The following is a 27,712-nucleotide window of genomic DNA, read 5'->3' as shown; positions in this document are numbered from 1 at the left end:
TCCAGGATTCCCCCGTTCAAAATGCCACAGAGTTAGCCTCCAGGCAGATCCGAAAGAAAGCCTAGTAGTTCTACCGAGTGTTTTGACAAGCTACCACACATCTTTAAGTAAATAGTAAAGCCTTTATTTTTGTGTTAAGAACAGCATTTTGAAAATAAAACCTATCTGCCCATGCTTTACAACCTTTAAATGTGTAATATTTATATACAGTCATTTATGGTACACATTGATTGTCTTGAAATTTCTTTAACGATTTTTTTTTAATAAGTATGCAACAGTCAGCCAGGGGAGGATAAAGGTACATTATAAAACACACATTAATACATTTAATAAATATATATTATCTATCAAAAATGAGCCTTAGCTCTTTATCAATTAATAAAAAGCACCTGCTGAGAACTCCTGTAAGCTGGTATAATCATTGCATCATTGGATTATAAAAGCCACAACGCTCCCTTTCACTTTGGGTTTAACTCAGCATTGGCCAACCTAGATCACCCCGAGTTTACACTTGTTCAGTGGGCCCTGACACAATCTGTACTCAAAGCACTGGATCCCCAGAACTTCCCAGTTTGTCAGTTCTCTGCGCTGATTCCCTCACTCCCCACCCTCCATATCCAGTGGAGAAATCCAGGATAGAATGACCATTTTCTATTAAAAGGGGGGACGAGAGTGGCTATTATAGTCCCAAAGTGATTTTAATAACCGGACACAGAAAGATTTGTGCTTACAGTTAGGTATTTTGATCACAGATGCTGTCCTTCCAGGTTATGTTCCCTCAACAAGTGTTGTTTACATAAATAGATCTTAAACAGAGGTGCTATTTGATTTCGTATTTAAACTTTGCTCCGTGGGGGCAGCTGGTGGCCACAGTCTCTTGGCGAAGAGGTCTCTTTGTACCCTTCAGGTGGAGTCATTAGAAAAATACCCATTCTCTGCTCTCTGCCCTCACTCCCCCCCTCTGCCCCATTGAGAGGGCATCCAGCCACTCTCAACCTTAAAGCCAAAATAAGACAAAACCCAGAAGCACGATAACATATCATAGATTTAAAAAGAAAGGGGGGAGAAAGGTCTCATCAAGTGAGGTTTCCTGTGGCTCGAAGCTGGTTCCATTTTTATGTTGGTGAAACATTACTTTCCCTCTTTTCCCATTTATACCATGCTCACCTTCTATGCCCGGACCAAGAACTGAGAGGGGAAACGCTCAGGTGAATTGCTCCCTTCTGCAAGGGAGGGGGGGCTCTTGCAGACGGAATCACTGATGGGATCAGAGAGCTCCAAAGGACTCCAGAGAGCGGGGGTAAGCAACCATTTCCTGGCACGAGAATGTGTAATGCTGTCGTTTTTCACTGGACTGGACCGAGGTGTTTGGAGATTTCTGTATTCTCAGAATCCTGGGACTGCATGCAACCGCCCCCATCCCCACCCCAGGTCCTAGCTTCTTTCCCTCCCTCCCCTCCCCAGTACTTCAGGTTTCCAGTCCACCAATGATGCTCCTCTGAGAGAGGACTGGAATCTGATTCTCTAGAAGCAAGCACATGCTGTGGGCCGGGGTGGGGCTGTTTCCCAAAGGTCAGGTACAGGTGGCATTCTGCTGCCATGCTTTTTCTTCCCCATGCATGGCAACTCAAGGAAGTACGCTGGCTGGAAGGAAAACTCGAAGTTGACCGCATTGGGACCGCCAAATTGGCCTTGTTTACCCCGCTGCTCTGCAAGGTTGTGGGGGGGAGGGGACTGTGACGAGGACGGGACACAGCAGAGACTAGGGCCTTGAGAAAAATCAGGTTTATTAAAACAGCTCAGACATATTGGCTTATGAAGAGGTCAGTCCCCCCCCTCCCCCCACCAAACACTAACCTTTTTCATTTTCTTTATAAAGGTTAAAGGCTTATGGGTTGTTTTATAGAAAAAGCAACAGAGTCATTAGCGTAGATGCCAAAGGGCTCACCCTCACTTATACATTTCATGCCATCAGGTTAAAATTCTTTGCTTCGAATCACTGCTAGTGATTATGCTGGCCAAACAGTGCAGAGAACATGGGGCTTTTTAATGGCCGAGATGTTCGAAATGCCAAATAACAAAGGAATGACTTGCTTAGGACGGATGGAAACCATGACAGAAACAATGGGCTTTGAAGAGAATCATTTTCATGGAACTTACAGAAAAACAAGTCAAAAATGCCCCACATACCCTCCAAGACAGCAAGAGCCCCTCGAGTGCTCCACCCCCCCTGGAACTTGCACTCCATCAACACATGAGATCGGAGAACTCGCTGCGTGCTAGGCAGCAGCGTGTCCTCTCTCCCCGGGGAGGCCCTGCTACGCGACATCATCACAGAAAATCTGCTGTGGCACCTGCCTTCTGGCCTGCCAGCCCAGGGGGCTGGAAGCTGATGGTCCATCTAAGTTTTTGAAATGAACATGGGAATAAAAGCCTGGGAAAGGGCTCGGGTGGAGGGGAAAAAGAAACTGCTGCCCCAAGCCAGAATACTGCTATGACTCCACCAAGCAGGGAGGCGGGCTTGTTTTCCGGCCGTTAACCTGGAGCAGGAGGCCCACAGAGGGCACGGTGGTGGGTCACCACTTTCTAAATGTGATGGTCACTTCAATTCCCAGATAGCCTTCTCTGTATTGGCACATGCCAGGATCCCTCCACCACCACTGGTTGGAAAGCTCACCCCGTGATTCGGTTGGGACTCACCTTGGAATCACACCCACAACTCCTTAACTGCTCCTGACCCCCTGAAACGTGCAAACAGGCAAGCTGATGGAACAGTCCCCATTAGTCCTCTCAACGCAACAGTCATCTCCAAGAGGCCACCTGGGGTCTACTCGCTGGGGAGGACAATGGTGTGGGGGACCTCCACAACCAACCCACACCAGCCTGGCCCACTGGCTGTGAATCTGGTTCTGTTCTACCCCCAGAGGATGAAACAGTCTGCCCAGCCACATTTTCGAGTGAGCCTAATACTATTTGCAATTAGCTTTGCTTTAGTTTGCAGGGATTGAGGTTGGTTTGGTATTACGTGTTTGTGTGTGTGTGTGGCAGGGGGCGAGAGGGCAGTCAGTGTTAGCTTTTCAGTTCAGCAGTGTTCACATTTACACGAAATCCCCTTGTGCAGGATTTCTAGATCTCCTGGCTGTCAGGCAGCCTTGTTTGGCTACTGTTACTGATTTCTCCCTCAAGAAAGACACAGCCAGGGAATAAAATCGGTAAGAGAGATTCTTATTCTCTGGAACTTAAGTCTTTCACCAGAGGTGTCTTCCAGTGTAACTTGGCGGAGCAGTTGGGATCTGGAAACAAGGATAACACAGCTAAGAACTCTGTGCTTTGCAAAGTCAACATCAAAAGCCAATGTGTTAACAATGTGCCAAAGAGAAGTCCCCTTGCTTTCTCCTAATGGGCTGAGTAATTCCCAAGAAAAGCAGCAAGCACTGTGTGTTATATTGCGCTGTTCTTGGGAAGTCATGTCCTTTTTTCTATAATCACGCACCCCAAATGGATGTTTCCTTACCCAGAAACCCCCTTCACTTTCTAAGTCCGGGGTGTATTTATAGACACTGGTCTTGAAGAGACCAGGAGGGCTTAAGTGTGACTGATGGGGCCATTTTCTAACCATATTTATTAAAACACACAGGCCAAATGCTTTTGAGTCAGGCTTTTCTTGGCACCCAATAATAAAACAGCCCAGTGGATGGCAAGGGGTTTTCAGAAAGCAAATCTGTGAGTCTATTTGTCTTTGAGCCTGTTCCAAACCAGTGCAAACCAATGCCTCGCATACCATTCAAAAGGCCAGGAAAACCCGAATTCCCTCCAGAGATCAAAGACCATCCCTGACTTACGTTTAAAAAAAAAAAAAAAAAAAAAAAAAAGGAAAAAAAAAAAGCTCAGTTTGAGTTATGGAATTGGCATATGATATAAAGAATGGAAGTCCAATTTACATGTGTAAACTGGTATGCATTGTTTCTGAAAGAAGCATGTAGCTATGTTTGGAAATTAAATGTGGGAATGACAGTGTGTCTTTGGATTGCTGGAGAAACAAAATGATGTAATTCTACGGAGGCAAGATGTAAACAATGACAATTCTGCTGAAGGTCTGTTTGGCATCAGATAGTAAAACCTATTTTTGTGCTCGCAGGATAGAAATGATAATCACTCCAATTTCTGAAGACATATTTTAAGGAGTAGAGGTGGGGGAATCCGGTGCCCAGTTGGGGCAGAGACAGGGGCCTGCAGCGGGTGGGGGGGGGGTGGTTACACTAGGTTGGATGTCAGCAAAATCTGTCAGGGTTTCACAACTCTGGGCTTTTCCTAAAAGTCACCTCCCAGGGAGGGAGAGGTACCTTGTGCATAATGAAAGCCAGAGAATTCATTGGGTACAAGAGCCCCAAGAAATAGGGATGTTTTCAAATGAATCCACAGACTAAGTTAACTAAGTATAGGTGGGTCTTCCGTGCGTGGAGAAAGGGGATAGAGAGGGAAAGAACAATGGAAGCATTGCATGCATTCTAGCCGCAAGGGGCGTCAACTTGAGCCAGTGTTTTTGCAGGGCCCGTAAGCAGCCCCCACAGAGCGGTGTGTCCCAGTGAAACTGCCCCCCAACACTGACTGCTCTTTAGGCTTCTGGCCAAAACATCACCTCTTGATACTTACGGTCCCTCCATTGAGCACAACGGCCATCTCAGTCGGCTGATATACATTGCTTCTAAACGGAGCGCTGGGTCTGTTTCCCAAGCTGCCATTGCGAAATCCCGCTGTTCGGAGAGCTGAGGGGAGGCGGGAAGCCGCAACACAACACCAAAAAAAAAAAAAGAAAAAAAGGAAAAAAAAAAGCCCCACAATTTTGTTTTCTTCCCCTGCATCAACACCGTGCTCCCAGCACACATCCCCCACCCCCCTCCCTACTCCTCCCCATTGTCACAAGCCAGATTCAAAACAAAAGTCACAAAGGGGCTTTGTTCTCTGGCTCTCTTGGAGCATGACCCATCTCAGTGGGGTTGGGAAGTTTGTAGAATCCAGGGCCAGGCTGCTGGGGTGGGGGGCAGGGTTTTGAGCCTCTACCAGAGCCCCCCCCACCCCCAGCCTCTGCAGCCCATGGGTGATAAGGAAGCACCTCTGCATCCCTCAAGGGTTTCCTCTCTCCCCACAAAACGTCATTCATGTCAAGTTCAATACCACACCGCTCAACCCTGTTCACTGTTTCTAGATACACACAGGCGGACAACCCTAAGAATGTGGACACTGAGTACACAGTAGAGGTCATCTTCATGGGAAAGTGACGGGGGAGAGAACAGAGGGACTCCCAAGGACCAGGGTGGGGTATTTCTAATCAGGAAAAAAGGGAGAGTGGTAGCAGAGAGGGCAGAATATGTCAGCACTTTTTAACCTAAGAAAGGTGGGTAAATGGTGTTTCTTATTTGCTTTGTGCTTGTAGAGATCTAATTTTCCTTTTTTTGTAAAGAAAGCCCCAGTTACACAAAAAAACATGGAAGGGACAAATGCATAAGGCTAAGTTGAAGAAGCCAGTCAGTAAAAGCTGCATACTGTTGTGATTCCAACTCAGATATTCTGCTAAAGGCAAAACTATAGAGAGAGTGGGAAGACTAATGATTGCCAGGGGCGTCAGAGGGGTTGGGGGGGGGGGGGGTGCGGTGTGCAGTGAGGAACAGGTGGAGCACAAGGCATTTTTAGGGCTGGGAAACAATTCTATCTGACACTATAATGGTACATAGATGAGATTACCCGTTTGTCCAAATCTATAGAACTGCACAAACAAAAGAGTGAGCTCTAAAATGTAAATGGTGGACTTCAGTTAATAGTAATGTATCAATATTGATTTATCAACTGCAACAAACGTACCACTAATGCAGGCTATTGATAATAGGGGCATGCGGGAACTCCCTGTAGTTCCTGCTCAATTTTTCTGTGAAACTACAACTGCTCTGAAAAACAATCTATTAAAAACTAATGAAGAAGGTAGAGGCACTATAAAAACAAAAGTCCATCTCAGCAGCAACATGGCATTGTCATAATTTTCATTCTCCTTGAAGGCACTAATCTTGCTTTGCTAAGAAAAGCCTCACTTCAGAGTCTTCCCTGAAGGGAGTCACTTGTCTGCCTGAAAAGTAGCACGAGAACTTGGGGTTTTTACACATTACTTGAGGCAGGGACCAAAATCACCTTAGCAACATAGTGAACCATCATAGACTGCCAGCTAGGAGCCAGGCATTGTGTAAAGTACTTTATATATTAACTCATTTAATTTTCATAGCATGATAGGTGCTTTCATTATGTCCACCTTACATGGGGCACAGAGAAATTAAGTTACTAGCCCAAGGTCCCACTGTTGGAAAGAGGCTACACGAGCATTCAAACCCAGGCAGGGAATCTTTTTTGGTTTTTGTTTGTTTAAGTTCATTTATTTATTTTTGAGAGAGACAGAGACATGTGAAGAGGGGAGGGGCAGAGAGAGGAAGACAGAGAGAGAGAATCCCAAACAGAGCAACCAAGAGTCAGACACTCATTTCCAGGTTGGGGCACCTGGGTAGCTCGGTTGGTTAAGTGTCCAGCTCTTGGTTTTAGCTCAAGTCATGATCTCATGGTTTGAGGGATGAAGCCCCATGTTGGGCACTGCACTGACAGCACAGAGCCTGCTTGAAATTCTCTCCCTCTCTCTCTGTGCTCCTCCCCTGCTCTATCCCTCAAAATAAATAAACTTAAAAAAAAAAAAAGTCGGATGCTTAACTGACTAAGCCCCCCAGGCACCCTGAGAATCTGTGTTCTTAACACCATACTGGCTCCAAATACTGTTTTTAACCATCACATTCAGTTACCTGGAAGCAACTTTTTTTTTTAAGAGAGAGAGAGGGAAAGAAAGAAAGAACTCAAGCTAGGGAGAGGGGCAGAGGAAGAGAGAGACAGAGAATCTTAAGCAGGCTCGATGCTCAGCGCAGAGCCTGACATGGGGCTGGATCCCACGACTTTGGTATCACGACCTGAGCGGAAACCAAGAGTCAGATACTCAACTGACTGAGCCACGCAGGGGCCCCAGAAGCAACTTAAACTTAAGTGGCAGCTCAGCCCAAGCTGGACCGAAGAAACTGAGGTAGGGTGAACAAATGTTCCCAAACATAGGTACGCCAGTGTTTGCTTTAACGTCTCCCTCCGCGCCTTCAAGCAGCTCGTTATGCGTGAGCTGAGCACGGAGATACCTTACCCAGGAAGTAGAGAAGGGGGAGCCAGGGAGTGGCATCAGAGGACTCTTACTAGTCTCAACTCCTAGCCAATACCTGCTGGAAGAGAGGGAACACCAAACAGCACCGCTCTCCTGATAATGCAGAGAACCGGCCAGCTGCGGTGGGAGAATCTGGCCCCAACACATTTCCTCCAAGAAACAAAGGCTCGACTCTACTGGCCATCTGTGGGGTGCCTCAGCCCAAGGGCTCCTCTCTGTAGTAGTTATTTGTGGTTCTTCTCTGGTAAACATCCCTCCCACATTCTGAGTGTTGGCTACGACTGCCTTCTACCCTGGCCTGAGGTTGGCATGTGACTTCAACCTGCCCAATAAGTTCCAATCAAAGTTAACTCTGGGATTTTTGCTCAAGCATCCTGGGAAATGGTCCTCTTTTCCACTGGGACTCTGTGCAAGCCCAGAGTTTGGGGCTGTCATCATGCTAACAGGGCCAAGACATGGAGAAAGACCAACTGTAGTCATCACTCACGTCTCCATGATCTAATGATTCCTGAAGCCTGATTCCCAGTACATTAGTGTCTTGCTGTTGTTATTTTGTTTTGTTTTTGCTGAAGCCAGTTCAAATCACATTTTTTATTGCTTGCAATGTCAAGTGTCCCAACTAACACCCCACTCTGACCTGGGTCAGCTGTGAAAGACAAGCAGGGCTCATCCATAAGAGTGTCCCCATAGGAATCTAAGTTTACAGTTTGAATGCCGGCCTTCTCTTACCCAGACTCTGAAAGTGAGGCTAGATTGGCCCTCCCCTGAAAGCTGATTTCAGGGCCTTCCATCAGGAAGCTAAGAGTCAGGGTTTAAATAGCCCTTCATCCTAATGAGATCTGAGAGCCCAAATCCCCCAAAAGAAAGAACACTTTTCTTTACTGCTCCTTTGAAAGGTGAACATTTAATATGCCTTGTTAACACTTTCCCAGATGTGATCTGAGGTGCTACATCCTTCAGTGCATTTTAATCTTTTATCACATACCTCATGCCTTGTTGATACTTATTAATAAGCGAGAGGCTGATGAAGTGGTATCTACCTAGGGTCTCATTTTGGGGAAGGAAATACAGAAGCTGAGGGCACTGGGACTTGACCTGCAAGGAAAGAGAGCCCAAAAGGCTGGCTGGCTAAAATGCAAAAGAAACAGGGCCAACTGTAGCTCCTAGGCAAGACCCTTTGTGGGGCCTGGTTCCCTAAAATACAAGCTGGCTGAGGTCAGCACTAAAGACAACAGCTGTTCTCACAGTGACAAGGAAGCATACCCAGATGTTCCCCAGCCAGCAAAGCAAGCGTTTCTAGAACAAAGGCAATCCTAGCCAGGACTCCAATTTAGTCTATGTGAACTTTGCCCGGGGCTCACCCTGCCTGGTCCCGTTGGTCCCAGGTGAATTCTGGTGGACACACATTTGGGATGATCCAAAACAGGGCTATTAAAACTAAGTCTGACAACATCCAAGGTTGGGGAAGAAGTGGGGAAACAGGAATGGGGCTCTCATGAGTTATTAAACCGGGGGAGGGGGAAGACAGTAAATTAGTTTAACTTCTGGGGGGCCATTTGGCTGCATATATGGAGATTTAGAGGTGCAGACTCTTTTATGCATGTCTAGGAATTTTTTTTAAGTTAATTGATCATGGGCCCAGAGGTGAATGTTCACTGCAGCATTACTTATACGGAAAGCCAGAAACAAGTGGAATGAATATGCATCAGCAGAGGATGAGAAAAGTAAACGATTGTGCCTAATGGGAAGCTCGGCTTCATGAAAAGGATACTATGCTCCGCAGTCACTGGCCTGGAAGGGCCTCTGTCCATGAGACAATGCTGATTTAAGCAAGCACACTGCAGAACACTGCGTACATTGGTGGCTACATCTGTGAGTCACTTGGAGAGCTCAGAAAACCTAAGCCCAAACAGACTTATCCAATCAGAACAAGGGGGCAGGCCCTGGTAATTTTTTTGAGCTGCCCAAGTGATTCTAACGTACAGCTAGGTTAAGAACCGCTCTATGGGATTGTCTCGTGTGTGTGTGTGTGTGTGTGTGTGTGTGTGTGAAAGCGAGTGGGAGGAAGAGAGGGAGGGAGGGAGAGAGACTGTGTGTGTTCACTGAGAGATGTCTGGCAAGATGGGAGCAGTCAGCAGCAGCTCCCTTTGGGCAATGGGATTCTGAACAATTTTTGTTATTTTTACTTGCTGAAACTTCTACATGATTATTGTTGGTTTTTGTCATCGAAAAGGAATAATAAAGCTATTTTGTTTTGGAAAAGAAAGAGGGAACAGAAAGACAACTCACTTGGCTTGGGAATGTGTCAGAGCGTGAAATAGAGGAGGGTGTGACGTACCCCTAGACCCCTCATCACCAATGTGCCAGGCCTGATACTATTGGTACCGACCTGGGTCCCAGATACCTTTGTCCCTGGATCTTACGTACATATGAAGTACTGGCTGCATTTTCACAAGAAAAGATGCATGTAGTAGAGAACCAACATCCCCCCTCTTCCCTGCTCTTATAGTGTGAGCTTGAACAAGTTGCCCGATATTCCTGGACATCAGTTTCCTGCTCTATAAAATGGGGGATTGATAAACCCTGTATCCTCAAGGCACAAAGTTGTCCAGGCACATGAGTAAGATAAGGGCCACTCAAGTGCTTCGAGAAGAGAGGAGTATTCTTTTTTTTTAGATACTGATTTGTTTGTTTTGAGAGAGCGAGCATGAATGGGGGACAGGCAGAGGGAAAGAGAGAGAGAATCTTAATCAGGCTCCACGCTCAGCACAGAGCCTGATGCAGGGCTTGATTTCATGACTGTGAGATCATGACCTGAGCCGAACTCAAGAGTTGGATGCTTAACTGAGCCACACAGGTGCCCTGAGAAATGAGTAATTCTATGGTAGACTAATCAAGCATGTGGCCTCTGGATCCAGCATGTGTGGACTCAAACCCTGGCTCTGCCTCTTAGGCAAGATGTGTAGCCTTTCTGTGCGTCAGTGTCCTATCTGCAAAATGGACCTCAGTGGGTTATTGTAGGGATTAGATGAGATTAGCCACTAAAATGCTCAGAATGGTACCTGGTCCATGGTAAACACCTACTAAGGTTAAACGTTCTTACTTTTGAAGACCCCAATGCTTGGGTAGTTCTAGCATCTGTTTTATTACAAGTAAACTAGACCATCAGGTTCAACAACACTGAGTCTTAACCATCTGGGGTTCGCAGACAGCTTTGAGAATCTGACAAAGTGACAGACAAAAATTCCCCAATGAATGTACAAAAATGTACATCCATTTCAGGAGTTCTTACTACCTTTGAGGTCCAAGGGGAGTCTATGGGTCTCCTATAAAGAGGATCCTGTTCCAGGAGGAGCCAGGGAAGAGGTGGCTCCACCAGGACCCCACGAATTAGCCAGGCTCCTGACCTCTGCTCATCACATTCCCTGGAGGGCCCTCTGGGCTCCCAGTGATGATCCCCATCCTGACTCCTATCTTTTCCTGGTAACATGGTGAACCAGTGCCACCAGAGCTGACACTCCTGCTAAATCCTTTGACAAACATGGGCTTGCTGGCCTGAGGCTTTCTAGGAAGAATGAAACAGCTCTGATAAATACCACACCAGGGTTTCCAGCCCTGTCCACAGGTGGGTCCTCCCTCCAGTGGGTCTGGCCAGGAGTCGGGGGTACAGATGAAGCTGGGCACATCCAGGTGGGGAGGAGGGCACTGGGTGGCCTTGGAGGACCTGATGGTTCGATGTGCTTCCCCCTGCCTGCAGGGGACAGGCAGGCTGCCTTTAGCACTCAACCCAGAAAAGTAGACTCTGCAATACGACTGGCTGGTGAACATTGCCCAGGTACCTGGGTGAGCATCACTGAAAAGGGGACCGTGACCATCTGGAATGGGCCATCTCCCAGCTGTATGTCCTTGGGCAAGTCACTGAACCTCTCAGAGTCTCCACTTAATTCATCTATAAGATGGAGATAGTAATAGGACCTATCTCAGTGGGTGGAGGTGAGGCCTAAAGAGAAAACAGAGATTAAGGCCTTAGAATAGTGCCTGGCACATAGTAAATGCTCAATAAACAATGACTATACTAGGTAATAATTACTACTGCTGCTGCTGCTACTACTATTAATGCTGTCATTATTATTATTGTACCCCTGATAAATCTTCAGGTAACTGAGAAAAGGCAATTTTATTTAATTTCCAGTGCTGGGAACTTAGCCGACTCTTGAAGTAATGACTCTAAGAAATACTTCTGAAGCATCTATAGGGGCTCTGAGTGCCTGCATCACATCCTCTAGGCCCACCTCTGAATCCCGCCACAGCAGTGTGGACAGTCCTGGGTACCCAGACAGCCTCTACCTCTAGTGCCCACTAAATCTCTGCTTTTGTGCCTCAGAAGCCAATGGAACTCATGTAGCCAGAGTAGTGGGAGATGTGACAATGAGAGTAGGAGACCGAGGACACACATGAGGGTAAGTGATGGAGGAACTGGTGGCAGATGCTACAGGCTCCAGATTTCAAAGATCAAGTCTGAGGCTCGTTCTACATGCATCCCTGGCAGGACCGAGTCCCAACTGCCCACAGCAGTAACCAACATATTGGTCTACTTGTTTGGGCATTTCTGCCTTCTTGGTCTCGTTAACCGTCCCTCTCCCTTGCAGGGAACACTTCCTGGGTAAGCCAGCTGTACCCAAGTCTTGGGCTCTGCTTTCAGGGGAACCCAAGCAAGATACACATCCAGCATGCCAGGTCCTAGGGGAGACCCTCAGCATGTGACACTCAGTATGTTACTTTTCACAACTCGAGAGGTACATTCTCTCATTGTCTGTATTTTACAGATGAGAAAAACAGGTTCAGAGAGGTAAAGCAATTTGCTTAAAGCCACACATCGAGGAAGTACAAAGGCAGGATTTGAATCCAGACATCTGACTCCAGGGCGCAATTCATACATTCGTGATGATGAAAGTGGGAAGGAGACACAAGCGTTGCTCCCAATATCCCCTGCATCCATCTAGCACTTGGACTACAAACTCAAACACTTCCAGGTAGCCAGAGAATTAATGTTAATATGTTATAGTGGCTGGGGTAGGGGCAACAGGGAATGGTGGGGAGTGTGGTAAACACAAAGTGGATCCCCATGTAAAGGAACAGCCACTTGGACTGCTTGCATAATTTAAGTATTGTAAATAATATTGCATAAACATAGGGGTGCATATATCCCTTCCAACTAGTGTTTTCATATTCTTTTGGTAAATAGCCAGGAGTGCAATTACCGGATCATAGGGTAATTCTATTTTTAATTTTTTGAGGAACCTCCATACTGTCTTCCACAGCGGCAGCCCAAGTGTCCCTCAACAGATGAATGTATAAAGAACACGTGGTATGTATACAATGGAATATTACTCAGCCATAAAAAAGAACGAAATCTTGCCATTTGCAACAACATGGGTGGATCCAGAGAGTAGAATGCTAAGTCAATGCAATGCTGTATGATTTCACTCTTATGTAGAATTTAAGAAACAAAACAAACGGAAAAACAAAAACAGACTCTTAACTGTAGAGAACAAACCAGAGGGGAGGTGGGTGGAGGTGGGAGGGTGGGTAGAATAGTTGAAGGGGATTAAGAGTACACTTGTCCTGATGAGCACGGAGCAATTATTCGGAGCTGTTGAATCACTGTATTGTGCCCCTGAGACTAATATAACACTGCCATGTTAACTACACTGGAATTAAAAACAAACAAACAAAAGAAAGGAGCAGCCACAACTCCTGAGAGGTCGGGCCTTCCTGCACACACCGTCCATCGGCTCCAGGCAATTGTTGCCAGGTGGGAATGTCGACCCAGCATTGCCAGAGCTGACTTTCCAAAAGAGGTGAGAAACCTGGGTTTTATATTTAAATAAGTTGGCAATTGATAAGAAAACACGCTAAATAAAAACCCATCTCTGGGCCAGCTTTATTTAGCACAGGAGCCAATGTTTGTGGGCTCCCATCTGCCAGGACACTGCCCTCCCCCGCCCGGATCACCCATCCCCACTGGAGAGAAAGAAGGGAGTCCTTCTGGGGCAGATGGCCCCAGAGGCCACCCCGCGCCAGGGGGTGGGGTGGCGATCACGTTACCTGCGTTGTGTTCATCCATGGAGAAGGCCTTGTTCTCCATGTAGGTCCGCGGCAGCTGCACATCCTCCTCAAACGCCGTCTCCCGCATCCTCGGCTGCGACGTGTCGAAGTAGTTGGGCGTGTTCTCCTGCGGGGCCGGCAGGATGGTGCAGTGGATTTCAGGGATGGCATGGAAGATGACGAAGACCCAGCCGCTGGCCACCAGTGTGATGGCCAAGGTGGGGTCGCCCCAGGCGTCTCCCTGCCGCAGCTCCGCGTTGCCAAAGAGGTACATGGTCATCCAGGCCACCCAGATGAGCACAGAGAGGAAGGCCGTGACCAGAATGCAGGCCCCGTTCTGCTTCCACTTCTTGAACTTGCCGCACAGCGTGAAGAGGGCCAGCCCCAGGGCCGCCACAAGCAGTACCATGTCGTAGATGAGGGCCATCACAAAGTCCATGGGCTCGTAAGCACAGGCCGGCTTCGCGTCGCGCAGCACGGTCAGCACCAGCCACTCGATGGCGATGATGACCTGCACGAGCATCAGGCACAGCGCCACGCCCACCAGCTGCCAGCCGGATGGGCTCTTGCCGTGGCGCACCAGCCTCCGCACACGCCACGCCTGGCTCAGCAGGCAGGAGAAGCAGAGCGCGAAGAGGACGCCCCAGAGGAACCTGCGGACCGAGCAGATAGTCTCGTCCTCCCGGATGATGAAGGCGAACGTCAGCCCGAAGAGGCCCAGGGTCCCCAGGAGGAAGAGGAAGTGGAGGCCCACGGGGTCCTTCTTCTCTTTGTCCTTGATAAATGGCAGCCGCACCAGCAGGATGAGCATCAGGAGCAGCGTGATCAGGGCGCCTGCCCCGGCCACCGCCTCCACCACGATGCCCCAGATGGTGTCCAGGTCGCAAAGGGACACGTACTGAGGGAGGAGATCCAATCCGCAGCCCCGGGACGTGCTTGAGTTCTCAGAAGCCCCGGAGGCAATTACGAAGAGCAGGAGGAAGGCAAGCACCTGGTGGGTTCTCATCTTTCTCTCTGACACCAGAAATGTTCCAAAATATTGAGGATGGAGGAGATGTTTGGAGGGAGAAAAAGACCAGTTCACTGTCAGATTCCCACTTTCCTGACTTAAGACTCACGTCATTTCAAACCTGCTAGCCCATAAGTTACTTCTGACAGGTCAGAAAAAGGCACCCCTTTCTCCAGACAGCACAGCCCCTGGGGTGGGGGTGGGGTGCACGACCCGGATTTCAGCTCCCATCTGCCGCCTTGGTCTGGCACAGTGAACAATCATGAATCATCATTGCTAGTGGTTGGAGAAGAGCGTGAGAGAGAGATTCACTCTCTCTGTATACTCTTTTGTATTCTTTGATTTTTATATTCTGTGCTGTGTCTGACCTCTTCAAAAATAAGGGAATGAAAGCAAACTTTAAAGAGACAGCCATGAACCCAGCACTGTGCTGAGAATGGTATGTACTGCCTCCTTTCAGTCTCTCAATGGTAACGGCTAATATTTACCCATGACTCACTCGAAGCCAGGCACTAGGCACATCCAGTCCTTACCCTGGTGACAAAACAGGGTCTCCAAGGGGTTAGGATACTCGCCCAAGCTCCTAGAAGCATGCCCTCATTTCAAACATACCATATCCAATATGAACTATCTTCCTGGGATCCCCCTCTCCCTCTGCCCTCACACCTCCCCCAAAGGTCACCAGGGAACCCATCCTCACTGCACCTCCATCCCTCCCTCCCCAGGTGCTTGCAGGATTCCTCTTGGTACTCCTTCTGGACTCCCCACAGCAGCCATGGCAAATGGGCTTAACCCAAGTCCCATCTTGCCCCTCCTGCTCCTTCTGCTTAAACACTCTTGACCCCTTGAGTGTAAAACTGCACCCCCCCCCAACTCCCTGACCATGTCACCCTCTGAGACCTTGGCCAAGGTCACAGCCCCATCCCTCTTCACCAGAGCCTGTCTATTTCTTTCTTTGCTCTAATCATCTCTGGATTTTTTTTTTTCTTGCCTGTTTACTTTGTTTCTCTCATTCTTTTTCCTCTTTTCCCTGCCTTTCTCCACTTCAAGATGCAGGAGGACACAGACACTGTCTAGGTCATCACAGTAGACCAGGGTTTCTCAACTTTGGGGTCACTGACATTCTGGGCCGACCATTCTTTGCTGTGAGGGCCGTCCTGTGCATTGTGGGATGTTCAGCAGTGGCCAAGGTCACAGCCCCATCCCTCTTCACCAGAGCCTGTCTATTTCTTTCTTTGCTCTAATCATCTCTGGATTTTTTTTTTTCTTGCCTGTTTACTTTGTTTCTCTCATTCTTTTTCCTCTTTTCCCTGCCTTTCTCCACTTCAAGATGCAGGAGGACACAGACACTGTCTAGGTCATCACAGTAGACCAGGGTTTCTCAACTTTGGGGTCACTGACATTCTGGGCCGACCATTCTTTGCTGTGAGGGCCGTCCTGTGCATTGTGGGATGTTCAGCAGTGGCCAAGGTCACAGCCCCATCCCTCTTCACCAGAGCCTGTCTATTTCTTTCTTTGCTCTAATCATCTCTGGATTTTTTTTTTTCTTGCCTGTTTACTTTGTTTCTCTCATTCTTTTTCCTCTTTTCCCTGCCTTTCTCCACTTCAAGATGCAGGAGGACACAGACACTGTCTAGGTCATCACAGTAGACCAGGGTTTCTCAACTTTGGGGTCACTGACATTCTGGGCCGACCATTCTTTGCTGTGAGGGCCGTCCTGTGCATTGTGGGATGTTCAGCAGTGGCCAAGGTCACAGCCCCATCCCTCTTCACCAGAGCCTGTCTATTTCTTTCTTTGCTCTAATCATCTCTGGATTTTTTTTTTTCTTGCCTGTTTACTTTGTTTCTCTCATTCTTTTTCCTCTTTTCCCTGCCTTTCTCCACTTCAAGATGCAGGAGGACACAGACACTGTCTAGGTCATCACAGTAGACCAGGGTTTCTCAACTTTGGGGTCACTGACATTCTGGGCCGACCATTCTTTGCTGTGAGGGCCGTCCTGTGCATTGTGGGATGTTCAGCAGTGGCCAAGGTCACAGCCCCATCCCTCTTCACCAGAGCCTGTCTATTTCTTTCTTTGCTCTAATCATCTCTGGATTTTTTTTTTTCTTGCCTGTTTACTTTGTTTCTCTCATTCTTTTTCCTCTTTTCCCTGCCTTTCTCCACTTCAAGATGCAGGAGGACACAGACACTGTCTAGGTCATCACAGTAGACCAGGGTTTCTCAACTTTGGGGTCACTGACATTCTGGGCCGACCATTCTTTGCTGTGAGGGCCGTCCTGTGCATTGTGGGATGTTCAGCAGTGGCCAAGGTCACAGCCCCATCCCTCTTCACCAGAGCCTGTCTATTTCTTTCTTTGCTCTAATCATCTCTGGATTTTTTTTTTTCTTGCCTGTTTACTTTGTTTCTCTCATTCTTTTTCCTCTTTTCCCTGCCTTTCTCCACTTCAAGATGCAGGAGGACACAGACACTGTCTAGGTCATCACAGTAGACCAGGGTTTCTCAACTTTGGGGTCACTGACATTCTGGGCCGACCATTCTTTGCTGTGAGGGCCGTCCTGTGCATTGTGGGATGTTCAGCAGTGGCCAAGGTCACAGCCCCATCCCTCTTCACCAGAGCCTGTCTATTTCTTTCTTTGCTCTAATCATCTCTGGATTTTTTTTTTTCTTGCCTGTTTACTTTGTTTCTCTCATTCTTTTTCCTCTTTTCCCTGCCTTTCTCCACTTCAAGATGCAGGAGGACACAGACACTGTCTAGGTCATCACAGTAGACCAGGGTTTCTCAACTTTGGGGTCACTGACATTCTGGGCCGACCATTCTTTGCTGTGAGGGCCGTCCTGTGCATTGTGGGATGTTCAGCAGTGGCCAAGGTCACAGCCCCATCCCTCTTCACCAGAGCCTGTCTATTTCTTTCTTTGCTCTAATCATCTCTGGATTTTTTTTTTTCTTGCCTGTTTACTTTGTTTCTCTCATTCTTTTTCCTCTTTTCCCTGCCTTTCTCCACTTCAAGATGCAGGAGGACACAGACACTGTCTAGGTCATCACAGTAGACCAGGGTTTCTCAACTTTGGGGTCACTGACATTCTGGGCCGACCATTCTTTGCTGTGAGGGCCGTCCTGTGCATTGTGGGATGTTCAGCAGTGGCCAAGGTCACAGCCCCATCCCTCTTCACCAGAGCCTGTCTATTTCTTTCTTTGCTCTAATCATCTCTGGATTTTTTTTTTTCTTGCCTGTTTACTTTGTTTCTCTCATTCTTTTTCCTCTTTTCCCTGCCTTTCTCCACTTCAAGATGCAGGAGGACACAGACACTGTCTAGGTCATCACAGTAGACCAGGGTTTCTCAACTTTGGGGTCACTGACATTCTGGGCCGACCATTCTTTGCTGTGAGGGCCGTCCTGTGCATTGTGGGATGTTCAGCAGTGGCCAAGGTCACAGCCCCATCCCTCTTCACCAGAGCCTGTCTATTTCTTTCTTTGCTCTAATCATCTCTGGATTTTTTTTTTTCTTGCCTGTTTACTTTGTTTCTCTCATTCTTTTTCCTCTTTTCCCTGCCTTTCTCCACTTCAAGATGCAGGAGGACACAGACACTGTCTAGGTCATCACAGTAGACCAGGGTTTCTCAACTTTGGGGTCACTGACATTCTGGGCCGACCATTCTTTGCTGTGAGGGCCGTCCTGTGCATTGTGGGATGTTCAGCAGTGGCCAAGGTCACAGCCCCATCCCTCTTCACCAGAGCCTGTCTATTTCTTTCTTTGCTCTAATCATCTCTGGATTTTTTTTTTTCTTGCCTGTTTACTTTGTTTCTCTCATTCTTTTTCCTCTTTTCCCTGCCTTTCTCCACTTCAAGATGCAGGAGGACACAGACACTGTCTAGGTCATCACAGTAGACCAGGGTTTCTCAACTTTGGGGTCACTGACATTCTGGGCCGACCATTCTTTGCTGTGAGGGCCGTCCTGTGCATTGTGGGATGTTCAGCAGTGGCCAAGGTCACAGCCCCATCCCTCTTCACCAGAGCCTGTCTATTTCTTTCTTTGCTCTAATCATCTCTGGATTTTTTTTTTTCTTGCCTGTTTACTTTGTTTCTCTCATTCTTTTTCCTCTTTTCCCTGCCTTTCTCCACTTCAAGATGCAGGAGGACACAGACACTGTCTAGGTCATCACAGTAGACCAGGGTTTCTCAACTTTGGGGTCACTGACATTCTGGGCCGACCATTCTTTGCTGTGAGGGCCGTCCTGTGCATTGTGGGATGTTCAGCAGTGGCCAAGGTCACAGCCCCATCCCTCTTCACCAGAGCCTGTCTATTTCTTTCTTTGCTCTAATCATCTCTGGATTTTTTTTTTTCTTGCCTGTTTACTTTGTTTCTCTCATTCTTTTTCCTCTTTTCCCTGCCTTTCTCCACTTCAAGATGCAGGAGGACACAGACACTGTCTAGGTCATCACAGTAGACCAGGGTTTCTCAACTTTGGGGTCACTGACATTCTGGGCCGACCATTCTTTGCTGTGAGGGCCGTCCTGTGCATTGTGGGATGTTCAGCAGTGGCCAAGGTCACAGCCCCATCCCTCTTCACCAGAGCCTGTCTATTTCTTTCTTTGCTCTAATCATCTCTGGATTTTTTTTTTTCTTGCCTGTTTACTTTGTTTCTCTCATTCTTTTTCCTCTTTTCCCTGCCTTTCTCCACTTCAAGATGCAGGAGGACACAGACACTGTCTAGGTCATCACAGTAGACCAGGGTTTCTCAACTTTGGGGTCACTGACATTCTGGGCCGACCATTCTTTGCTGTGAGGGCCGTCCTGTGCATTGTGGGATGTTCAGCAGTGGCCAAGGTCACAGCCCCATCCCTCTTCACCAGAGCCTGTCTATTTCTTTCTTTGCTCTAATCATCTCTGGATTTTTTTTTTTCTTGCCTGTTTACTTTGTTTCTCTCATTCTTTTTCCTCTTTTCCCTGCCTTTCTCCACTTCAAGATGCAGGAGGACACAGACACTGTCTAGGTCATCACAGTAGACCAGGGTTTCTCAACTTTGGGGTCACTGACATTCTGGGCCGACCATTCTTTGCTGTGAGGGCCGTCCTGTGCATTGTGGGATGTTCAGCAGTGGCCAAGGTCACAGCCCCATCCCTCTTCACCAGAGCCTGTCTATTTCTTTCTTTGCTCTAATCATCTCTGGATTTTTTTTTTTCTTGCCTGTTTACTTTGTTTCTCTCATTCTTTTTCCTCTTTTCCCTGCCTTTCTCCACTTCAAGATGCAGGAGGACACAGACACTGTCTAGGTCATCACAGTAGACCAGGGTTTCTCAACTTTGGGGTCACTGACATTCTGGGCCGACCATTCTTTGCTGTGAGGGCCGTCCTGTGCATTGTGGGATGTTCAGCAGTGGCCAAGGTCACAGCCCCATCCCTCTTCACCAGAGCCTGTCTATTTCTTTCTTTGCTCTAATCATCTCTGGATTTTTTTTTTTCTTGCCTGTTTACTTTGTTTCTCTCATTCTTTTTCCTCTTTTCCCTGCCTTTCTCCACTTCAAGATGCAGGAGGACACAGACACTGTCTAGGTCATCACAGTAGACCAGGGTTTCTCAACTTTGGGGTCACTGACATTCTGGGCCGACCATTCTTTGCTGTGAGGGCCGTCCTGTGCATTGTGGGATGTTCAGCAGTGGCCAAGGTCACAGCCCCATCCCTCTTCACCAGAGCCTGTCTATTTCTTTCTTTGCTCTAATCATCTCTGGATTTTTTTTTTTCTTGCCTGTTTACTTTGTTTCTCTCATTCTTTTTCCTCTTTTCCCTGCCTTTCTCCACTTCAAGATGCAGGAGGACACAGACACTGTCTAGGTCATCACAGTAGACCAGGGTTTCTCAACTTTGGGGTCACTGACATTCTGGGCCGACCATTCTTTGCTGTGAGGGCCGTCCTGTGCATTGTGGGATGTTCAGCAGTGGCCAAGGTCACAGCCCCATCCCTCTTCACCAGAGCCTGTCTATTTCTTTCTTTGCTCTAATCATCTCTGGATTTTTTTTTTTCTTGCCTGTTTACTTTGTTTCTCTCATTCTTTTTCCTCTTTTCCCTGCCTTTCTCCACTTCAAGATGCAGGAGGACACAGACACTGTCTAGGTCATCACAGTAGACCAGGGTTTCTCAACTTTGGGGTCACTGACATTCTGGGCCGACCATTCTTTGCTGTGAGGGCCGTCCTGTGCATTGTGGGATGTTCAGCAGTACCCCTGGCTTCTATCCACGAGATGGGTGTCCATGGCACACCCACTCCCCAAACTGTGACAACCCCAAAATCTTTTGACATTGCCAAATGTCCCATGGGGGTGGGGATGCAAGATCGCTGGATGAACACCACTGGTGTAGACTGAAGCACCAGCACACAGTGCTGGCACAAAATAGATGCTTAGTAAATGTTGAATGAACGACAGACTTATTCACCAGGACCCTATCCTCTACCCCACTGGCACCAGCTCTTGCTTTTGGAGGGAGCCTGGCCTTCAGAAAGCCATGGCCTACACAGCTCTGCTCTCTTGGTCATTTCCAGGGGGCTCAGGCTGGACCTACCACCTTGGCTGCACATGAGTGAGGCTGTAACCAGCCACCTCCAGCCACCTCCAGCTCATCCCTGGGGCTTCCTTAAGTAAATGCAGTATCGACTTCTCTCTCTCTCTTTCTGCTCTTTTATGGGATCCCGTGAGCAGCACTGATCCTGCCTTGGCCGTGAAGCCATTGACTGGGATAAATTATTGATGACACTGGATGAGGAGCCTGGTGCTATACGGATCGTCACCTTTGCCTATAGATGAGAGAAGGCAGGCCCAGAACAGAAGGCATCTGGCAAGAGATGCTTTTTTTTTTTTTTTTAATGTTTATTTATTTCTGAGACAGAGACAGAGCATGAGTGGGGGAGGGGCAGAGAGAGAGGGAGACAGAATCTGAAGCAGGCTCAGATTCTCAGGTCGCTCGACTGACTGAGCCAGCCAGGTGCCCCATGGCAAGAGATGTTTCTTAAATGCATCCCAGCATCCCACTCAAGCAAATTAGGGGTGAGGATGCACGCCAGAGGCTGGCAGTCAGACTCATGGTCCGGCCCCTATTCATCCAGCCAATTAACTTCCCTTTTTGTATTAAGCCAGTTTGAGCTGGGTTTGTGTTACTTGCCAACAAAGAAGTTCTATTATTCCTCCCACATCATGTGGCCCCCTTCTTCCAGGACGTCCTCCCTCCCCAACATCTAGGCATGTGGATGCAACCAATGGCAGCCAGGCGTTTTAGTGGGATCCAGCTGTCTCAAGTGGGATTATTCTTATTGTCAAGGATGCCCATGAGGGGACAGCCACCCCACTCTACAGAACAATGTCTAGGATGATCTGGACGGCTACACACTGCCTCAGAATGAAGCAGAGTCTGGCTCATGTAGGATTTCTGGGGGATTCAGAATTGCCCTCCAGAGTTTTCTATTTTGCCATAGTGACAATGACAGTAACTAACTCTTAGTGCTTGCAACACTGTAGGCACACTTTTATGAACTTCACATATAGTAATGACTTATAATCTGCACAGTGACATTACGAGGCAAGTACTATTACTATTTCCATTTTACAGGAAATAAAACATGGAGTTCAGCTGGCTTGTTCGAGGTCACACAGCTAGAAAGTGGTGGAGCCAGGAGGCAAACAATTGTACTATTGTTACTTGGGCTTCTTATGACAGACCAGGGCTCTAGAAATGTCACCTGGTGAGTGAGCCCTTTGCTGGTCAGTCTGTCTAAATTAGGTCCTTCCTGCCTCCCTGAAGCTCTATGCCAGTACTTTTGATTTTCATCTTTGTAGCATGTGCCATAATTTCCAAATATTTTGTTACCCTTTTGGTCTGTTTCCCCCCTCTCCCATGTCCAAGCCCTTGTTTGTCTTGTTCTGCACAGACTCTAGTACTTGGCACATGGGCAGGGCTCACAACCCAGCTGCTGGATAAATATGGATGAATGGATAAATATGGTCTCAAACAGGGGCGCCTGGGTGGCTGAGTCGGTTAAGTGTCCGACTTTGGCTCAGATCATGATCTCACGGTTCATGGGTTTGAGCCCCGTGTCGGGCTCTGTGCTGACAGCTCAGAGCCTGGAGCCTGCTTTGGATTCTGTGTCTCCCTCTCTCTCTGTCCCTCCCCTGCTTGCATTCTGTCTCTCTCAAAAATAAATTAACATTAAAAAAATTTTTTTAAGTATATGGTCTCAAACCGTCATGTGACCCCAGTAGGGCAGATGTTCTTATTGCTGTCTTACAGAGGAAAGAACTGACGGTCTGAGAGGGTTAAGTCAAAGTTTCATCCTCAGACTGCCAACAGCAGCAGTGTCGCCTGGGAGCTCGCTAGAAATGCAGAATCGCAGAGGGTGGGCCTAGCCCCCTGTGTTTCAACAAGCCCCCGCAGCAAGCTCCAAGTGTGTTCAGATGACTGGGCACATGGAGGGCTGAGAAGCTCAGACATACATGCAGCAGGGTAAGCCAGGACCCACGGCCCCAGTACATTCTGCCTCACCAACCCTGCCAGAGAGCAAGCGGGAGGCACCCACGTCAGGATGCACCCCATCCAGCTGCATCAGCCACTTAGTGCTTCCTCCCCCCACCCCCACCCCCCCACTCTGCATCCCCGCCCCAGGAAAAGAGCAGTGCTACAGGAATCCCAAACTGAACAATGCCAGATTAGAGGTTTCAAGTCAGCCGCAGGCAAGGCTGATTGGGACGGGATGAATATATGGCAACAGACCCATGGGATGGAGGCGTGCAGCTCCTCAAAAGGAGTAATGAACAAATGTGAGCGACTGCACAAGCCTCGGCTCACATACTAATTACCTTTGCTGCCAGCCGGGCTCCCAGAAATGTGACTCATTCAGAGGCCCTTAAATACACTATCTCTCTCTCTGTGTCACACACACACTCTCTCTCTCTCTCTCTCTCTCTCTCTCTTTCTGTGTCTCTCTCTGTCCACCACCCCCACCTGCAGAGGGGCCAGAAGCCTCCGGCAGGTGGTGGAGGAACACGCTCCATTTCTCCATCTCTCCACGAGCTGGGGCCTGTAAAGGCTGGAAAGAATGCAGGCAAGTTTCCTTGCGTGAGAAAGGACAGCGCTGCCTGCCTGAAGGCCACATTCAGGGCTGGTTCTCCCAGCCCCGATCCCCATCAAGCAGGGTGAACTGCTGAGTGAGGTCTTCTGGTTTCAAGTCCTGCCCTTGCCACTTGCTGGTACCTGGTGACCCTGGGTGGCTGATTGAACCTATCTTGCCTCAGTTTTCCTCATGTGCAAAATAGGGGTATTAACAGTACCCAATATGTGGTTGTGAAGATTAAAATAGTAAGTTTTAGGACAGTAGTTGACACAGGGTATGCTGTCTGTTAAATAAATAGAAATGGTTGGTAAATATTCCCTCAACTGAGGTTATGAACTTTCCTGACTGCTTTTCCAGGAGGAGCAGTTGCCATGGAGATGGGGGAAGAAGGGGGTTCACCCAAGTGTTTATCCACCACTGGTTTCCAGCCTTCCCCATCATGCCAAGCAAAGAGAACCCTGAGTAGAAGGGGAGATATCTTTGGTAGTAGTCTACCCTAAGAACCTCTAAACTCACCTGATACCCAAAGCAGGTGCTCTAAGTGGAAGCCTCCCTGTGAAGGTGGTTTTCCCATGGGAAACCCAGGCCAGCCTGGGTGCCCTGAAGCTCAGTCTCTCTGTCAAGAAGTCAGAGGGAGGACATCCAGGGACCAGACACTGGCCATTCCCTTGGGAAACTAGTGTCCTCATCTGCCCACTACCCATATGAAAAGAGATACAAGATGTATAAAACCACTCTGAACACACATTCTGACCAGCCTCTCTTCAGCTACTACCAGCAGGGCTCTAAGGAGACCACTTATCCTCCACCTTGAGGCCCCTTCCAGTGCCCAGCAGATCAGAGGCATCTTAAACCTATCTTCTTTAAAGATGCGGGGAGATGCTAGAGCATGGAAGGGAAAGAAAAAAAAAGAAAACAAAACTGAGGAGGCGGGGAGGGGGCTGTCCCACTCCCGGGCATAGTTAGTAGTTCGGTACGTGGATGAATGCCTGGCACAGAATTTACCTACCCATCAATCTCATCCAGAGTGGAAGACCGCAGTGGGAGTGAAGCCAGACATAACTATGTGACATGGGGCATTACTTAACCTCTCTGACTCTCAGTCTCTTCCTCTATAAAACAAAGATAGCGGCTGCCTTCACAAAGCTGGTGTGAAAAGTACACGAGAAATACTCAGCAAAGGGTTGGGCACAAAATAATTGTCTTATTAAAAAGACAATCATGATTCCATTGTCTTTCCTGTTGAGAAAATGGAGGTAGAGAAGTGAGGCAGCTTGGCCAGAGGCTTACTGGAATTCATAGGCCATTTCTCCAAATGGACGAAAACCCATTTCTCCGAACTCCTGACCCAAGGCTTTCCACTGCACCTCTGATTTGAGCCCTCACCCCACGTCTGGCAGAAGGCCAGGATGAGGCTGTGAAGCCAGTCTCTCCACACACCCCAGCATGACACCGTGTCCCAGCCAACTCCTGTTAGAGCTGATGGTGCTGGTGCATTTCCTGCTCTGTAAGATTAAACTGTTACAAGGTTTCCTGACATTAAACTCTTCCCCAGACCCACAATCCCACCATCTGATATCTTTTCCAAGTTACACCATCTCATAATCTTCATTCCCAACGCTGCCCAGACCACCAGCCTATTTGGGGGCCCTTGAATTTAATAAGCCTCCTAGGTTAGTAAACAGGGTTGCCAGAACACAAGCTCCGTGATCCATGAATATGCAAAGCAGCTCCAATCCTGTAAATAAAAGCAATCATTTAAATGCAAATTGCATCCCTGGCTGCCCATTCCGGGGTGGATGGTTCCTCTTGCGCAGTAATTCCGAGAAGAAAATGTGACTAACTCAGAACCCCCAGGAAGCTCAGCGTGAAGTGCTTATGGGGCCAAGGGCTCTGGGTGGGGATGGGCAAGAACTACCTCAAAGTGGGGAGTGAATTTTAAAACCTGAGCAGCTCCTCAAGTGGGCTCACAGGGCAGGCCAGGATCAAAGCAGTCCCCACAGGCTGTATGGAGACCCTCAGAGGCTCCCCGCACCTCAACATCCCCAGAGGCAGAACGAAAGGGGAGTTGCTTTCCACTTCCATGTTGAGGTCAGGGGAGTTTTAAAAATTAACATCCCTTGGTTCCCACTCAAAACCCTCCAAGGGTTCACTGGCCCAAGGAGAATAAAACCTAAACTCCTTTCCATGGCCCAAAAGATTGCGGTCTGGCTGGTCTGTACCATTCCTTCTCCCACCCACCCCCTCCACATCTGCTTCCGAGCTCCAGCCACAATGGCCTTTGTTCAGTTCTAAGCTCATTCCCACCTCCAAGCCTTTGCACTTGCAGTGCCCTCTGCCTGCACAGTGGTCCCCCAAGATCTCCCACTGTGGGAGATCTTGCCAGGCTCCACAAAAATATCACTCCCAAGAATGGTCTTCCATACATACATCAACACTAGTCACTTTATTTGACATCCTCCTGTTTTATTTTCCTGGCAGCTCTTATCCCAATTAGAAGTTATATCTACTTGCTATTCATTTACTTATTTAGTGTTTGTTCACCCACCTGGCCGGTGCCCGGAGAGCGGGGGCTTGTCCATTTTCTACACTGTACTGCCCCAGACCCAGTTCTGTAGGTGGTACATTTACTAAAAGAACAAATTAAGCAATAAAGATTTTGAGCCCTTTCTAACAAGGCTGCTTGCCTGCCCCAAATGGCGACTTCTTTCCCCTTCCATTTTTCTCTTTCTCAACTCAGCTGACCCCTTTTCAGACTTAGAGCAGGAACAGATAGAAAACCCTTCACTCCACAGCCTAGTTACAAAACTGGCCTCGTGGAGTGCTCCCAACCAACAGATGATGATTTGCATTCTATTTACATGCTATTTGCATGCAGCTTAACTCGAAGTCTGAATGCTCCGCAAGCCCCCCACCCCACCGAAGAAACTTCTGAATCAAGGTTCCTTGGCTGAAGTTCCGTGGCTTTTGTGCCAGGTCCCTTCCTTCACTTTTCCCTCACTTCTCTTGTCTTTTCGAGGACCCCCAGTTCCTCCTGGGCGCTGCTCAAGTGCCCCCCTCCCCCCCCCAATCCTGGCGCAGTTGGGCAGCCAGTGTGGCGCGTGGGCCGGGGCCCCAGACAGGGACGCCGCTGCCCGCCACACTCCAGGGGCCTTTGTCCGCGCTCCAAGGAGCCGCCCCCTTAGCGAACCGGGGACGAGTTGGGAGGGGGAGATTGGCCAGGCCTGTGTGTGACAGAGCAAGGGCCACGGAACGAACTCGCGAGCTGCGCTGGGCCGTCCTCGGTGGCAAGGTCGGCGCTCCGCTCCCAGCCTGCCTTAACTCGCTCCCCCGGGCCCAGGCGGGTGCGAGCGGTAGGGATCCCGGGATGTGCGGGGCTGGGCACATCCCCTAGGACAGCGAACGCACCACAGCACAGGGCTCGTTCTAAGCCCCAGCCGGGTCTGAACAGAAACGCCAACCCCTCGCCATTGTATGCAGCCGCCCCTCATTTGTCCCTCGGCCCCAGGTCTCGGCTCTGCCTCTCTTCCCCCGCAGTGTTCCCCCCTTGTCCCGTAGTGCGCAGGCACTGTCGGCTGCGAGCCTGGCCCCCAACCCCTGCAGCAGGTGCGGCAGCTCACCCCCAAAGCCGGGTCCTTATGCCCCCAGCTTCGTCTGCCCTGTCTGTGGTCAGCCCCCACGCTGACCACGCGGCCCCCGGACCTGCCCGCGGCTCCCCTCACACGACGAGTTACTCGGGTACGGCTGGACTCCTTTACACTACTCCCAGCTGCCCTTTACCTGTGGTCGCCCCCAGACCCTCCTCAGAGACTTGGATCTCCACCTGGTCCGGGTACACAGCACCCTCCCCCCCCCCCCCAATAAAGGTTTCCAGGCCTCCCCTCCCCCCGCCCCGCCCTCTACGGCTCTTCTCCCGCGGCACTGTGGTACCCCCCCAATGTCGACCCCCATCTCCCCCAGCAGACTAACCCCCAGGGCCGCTCAGAAGGGCACAAGAAGCAGACTCCCAATCCTCCCAAGCCCACGGCGGGAAAAGTTTCTGGGGTCGTCCAAGCTCCCTCCACCCCATCGGCGCGGCTTGCACTCACCGACCCCCGCGGCCACGCAGCGCCGACGCTCCTGCTGGTTCTCGGCCTCAAGTCACATCTCTGCAGCGCGGCTGCGGCCCCCGCCCCGCGCGCGCCCGCCCGCCCGCCGGTCCTGTCTCACTGCATAGCCCTCGCGAGCCGATGCCTCGCGAGGCGCCCCCTGGCCCCGC

At 49.1% G+C, this 27,712-nt stretch overlaps 1 protein-coding gene across 1 annotated transcript; it reads right to left on the bottom strand.

Annotated features, from left to right (window-relative positions):
• Positions 1 to 102: 102 nt before the first annotated feature.
• GPRC5B (G protein-coupled receptor class C group 5 member B) lies at positions 103 to 27,712 on the bottom strand. Its single transcript, XM_060648653.3, has 4 exons — positions 27,543 to 27,712; positions 13,343 to 14,356; positions 4,654 to 4,766; positions 103 to 3,293 (listed from the first exon to the last, which is right to left on the bottom strand). The coding sequence occupies exons 2-4, from the start codon at positions 14,346 to 14,348 to the stop codon at positions 3,249 to 3,251; spliced, it is 1,164 nt and encodes a 387-aa protein (XP_060504636.1). The 5' UTR covers positions 14,349 to 14,356; positions 27,543 to 27,712; the 3' UTR covers positions 103 to 3,248.

Source organism: Panthera onca, chromosome E3 (assembly GCF_046562875.1).
Source record: "Panthera onca isolate mPanOnc1 chromosome E3, mPanOnc1 haplotype 2, whole genome shotgun sequence".
In the NCBI taxonomy this organism is placed as follows: Eukaryota; Metazoa; Chordata; class Mammalia; order Carnivora; family Felidae; genus Panthera; species Panthera onca.
Note: the sequence above shows the minus strand (reverse complement) of the source record. Positions and strands in the feature narration are given on the sequence as shown.

What these genes read in the sequence shown, in the direction of transcription:
- GPRC5B (XM_060648653.3), bottom strand. Translation starts at nt 14,348, where the DNA reads ATGAGAACCCACCAGGTGCTTGCCTTCCTCCTGCTCTTCGTAATTGCC. An exon ending in CATGGATGAACACAACGCAG is followed by an intron (nt 4,767 to 13,342) that starts GTAACGTGATCG and finishes GCCTCCCCTCAG; the next exon opens with CTCTCCGAACAGCGGGATTT. An exon ending in TTGTGCTCAATGGAGGGACC is followed by an intron (nt 3,294 to 4,653) that starts GTAAGTATCAAG and finishes CCTTGTTTCCAG; the next exon opens with ATCCCAACTGCTCCGCCAAG.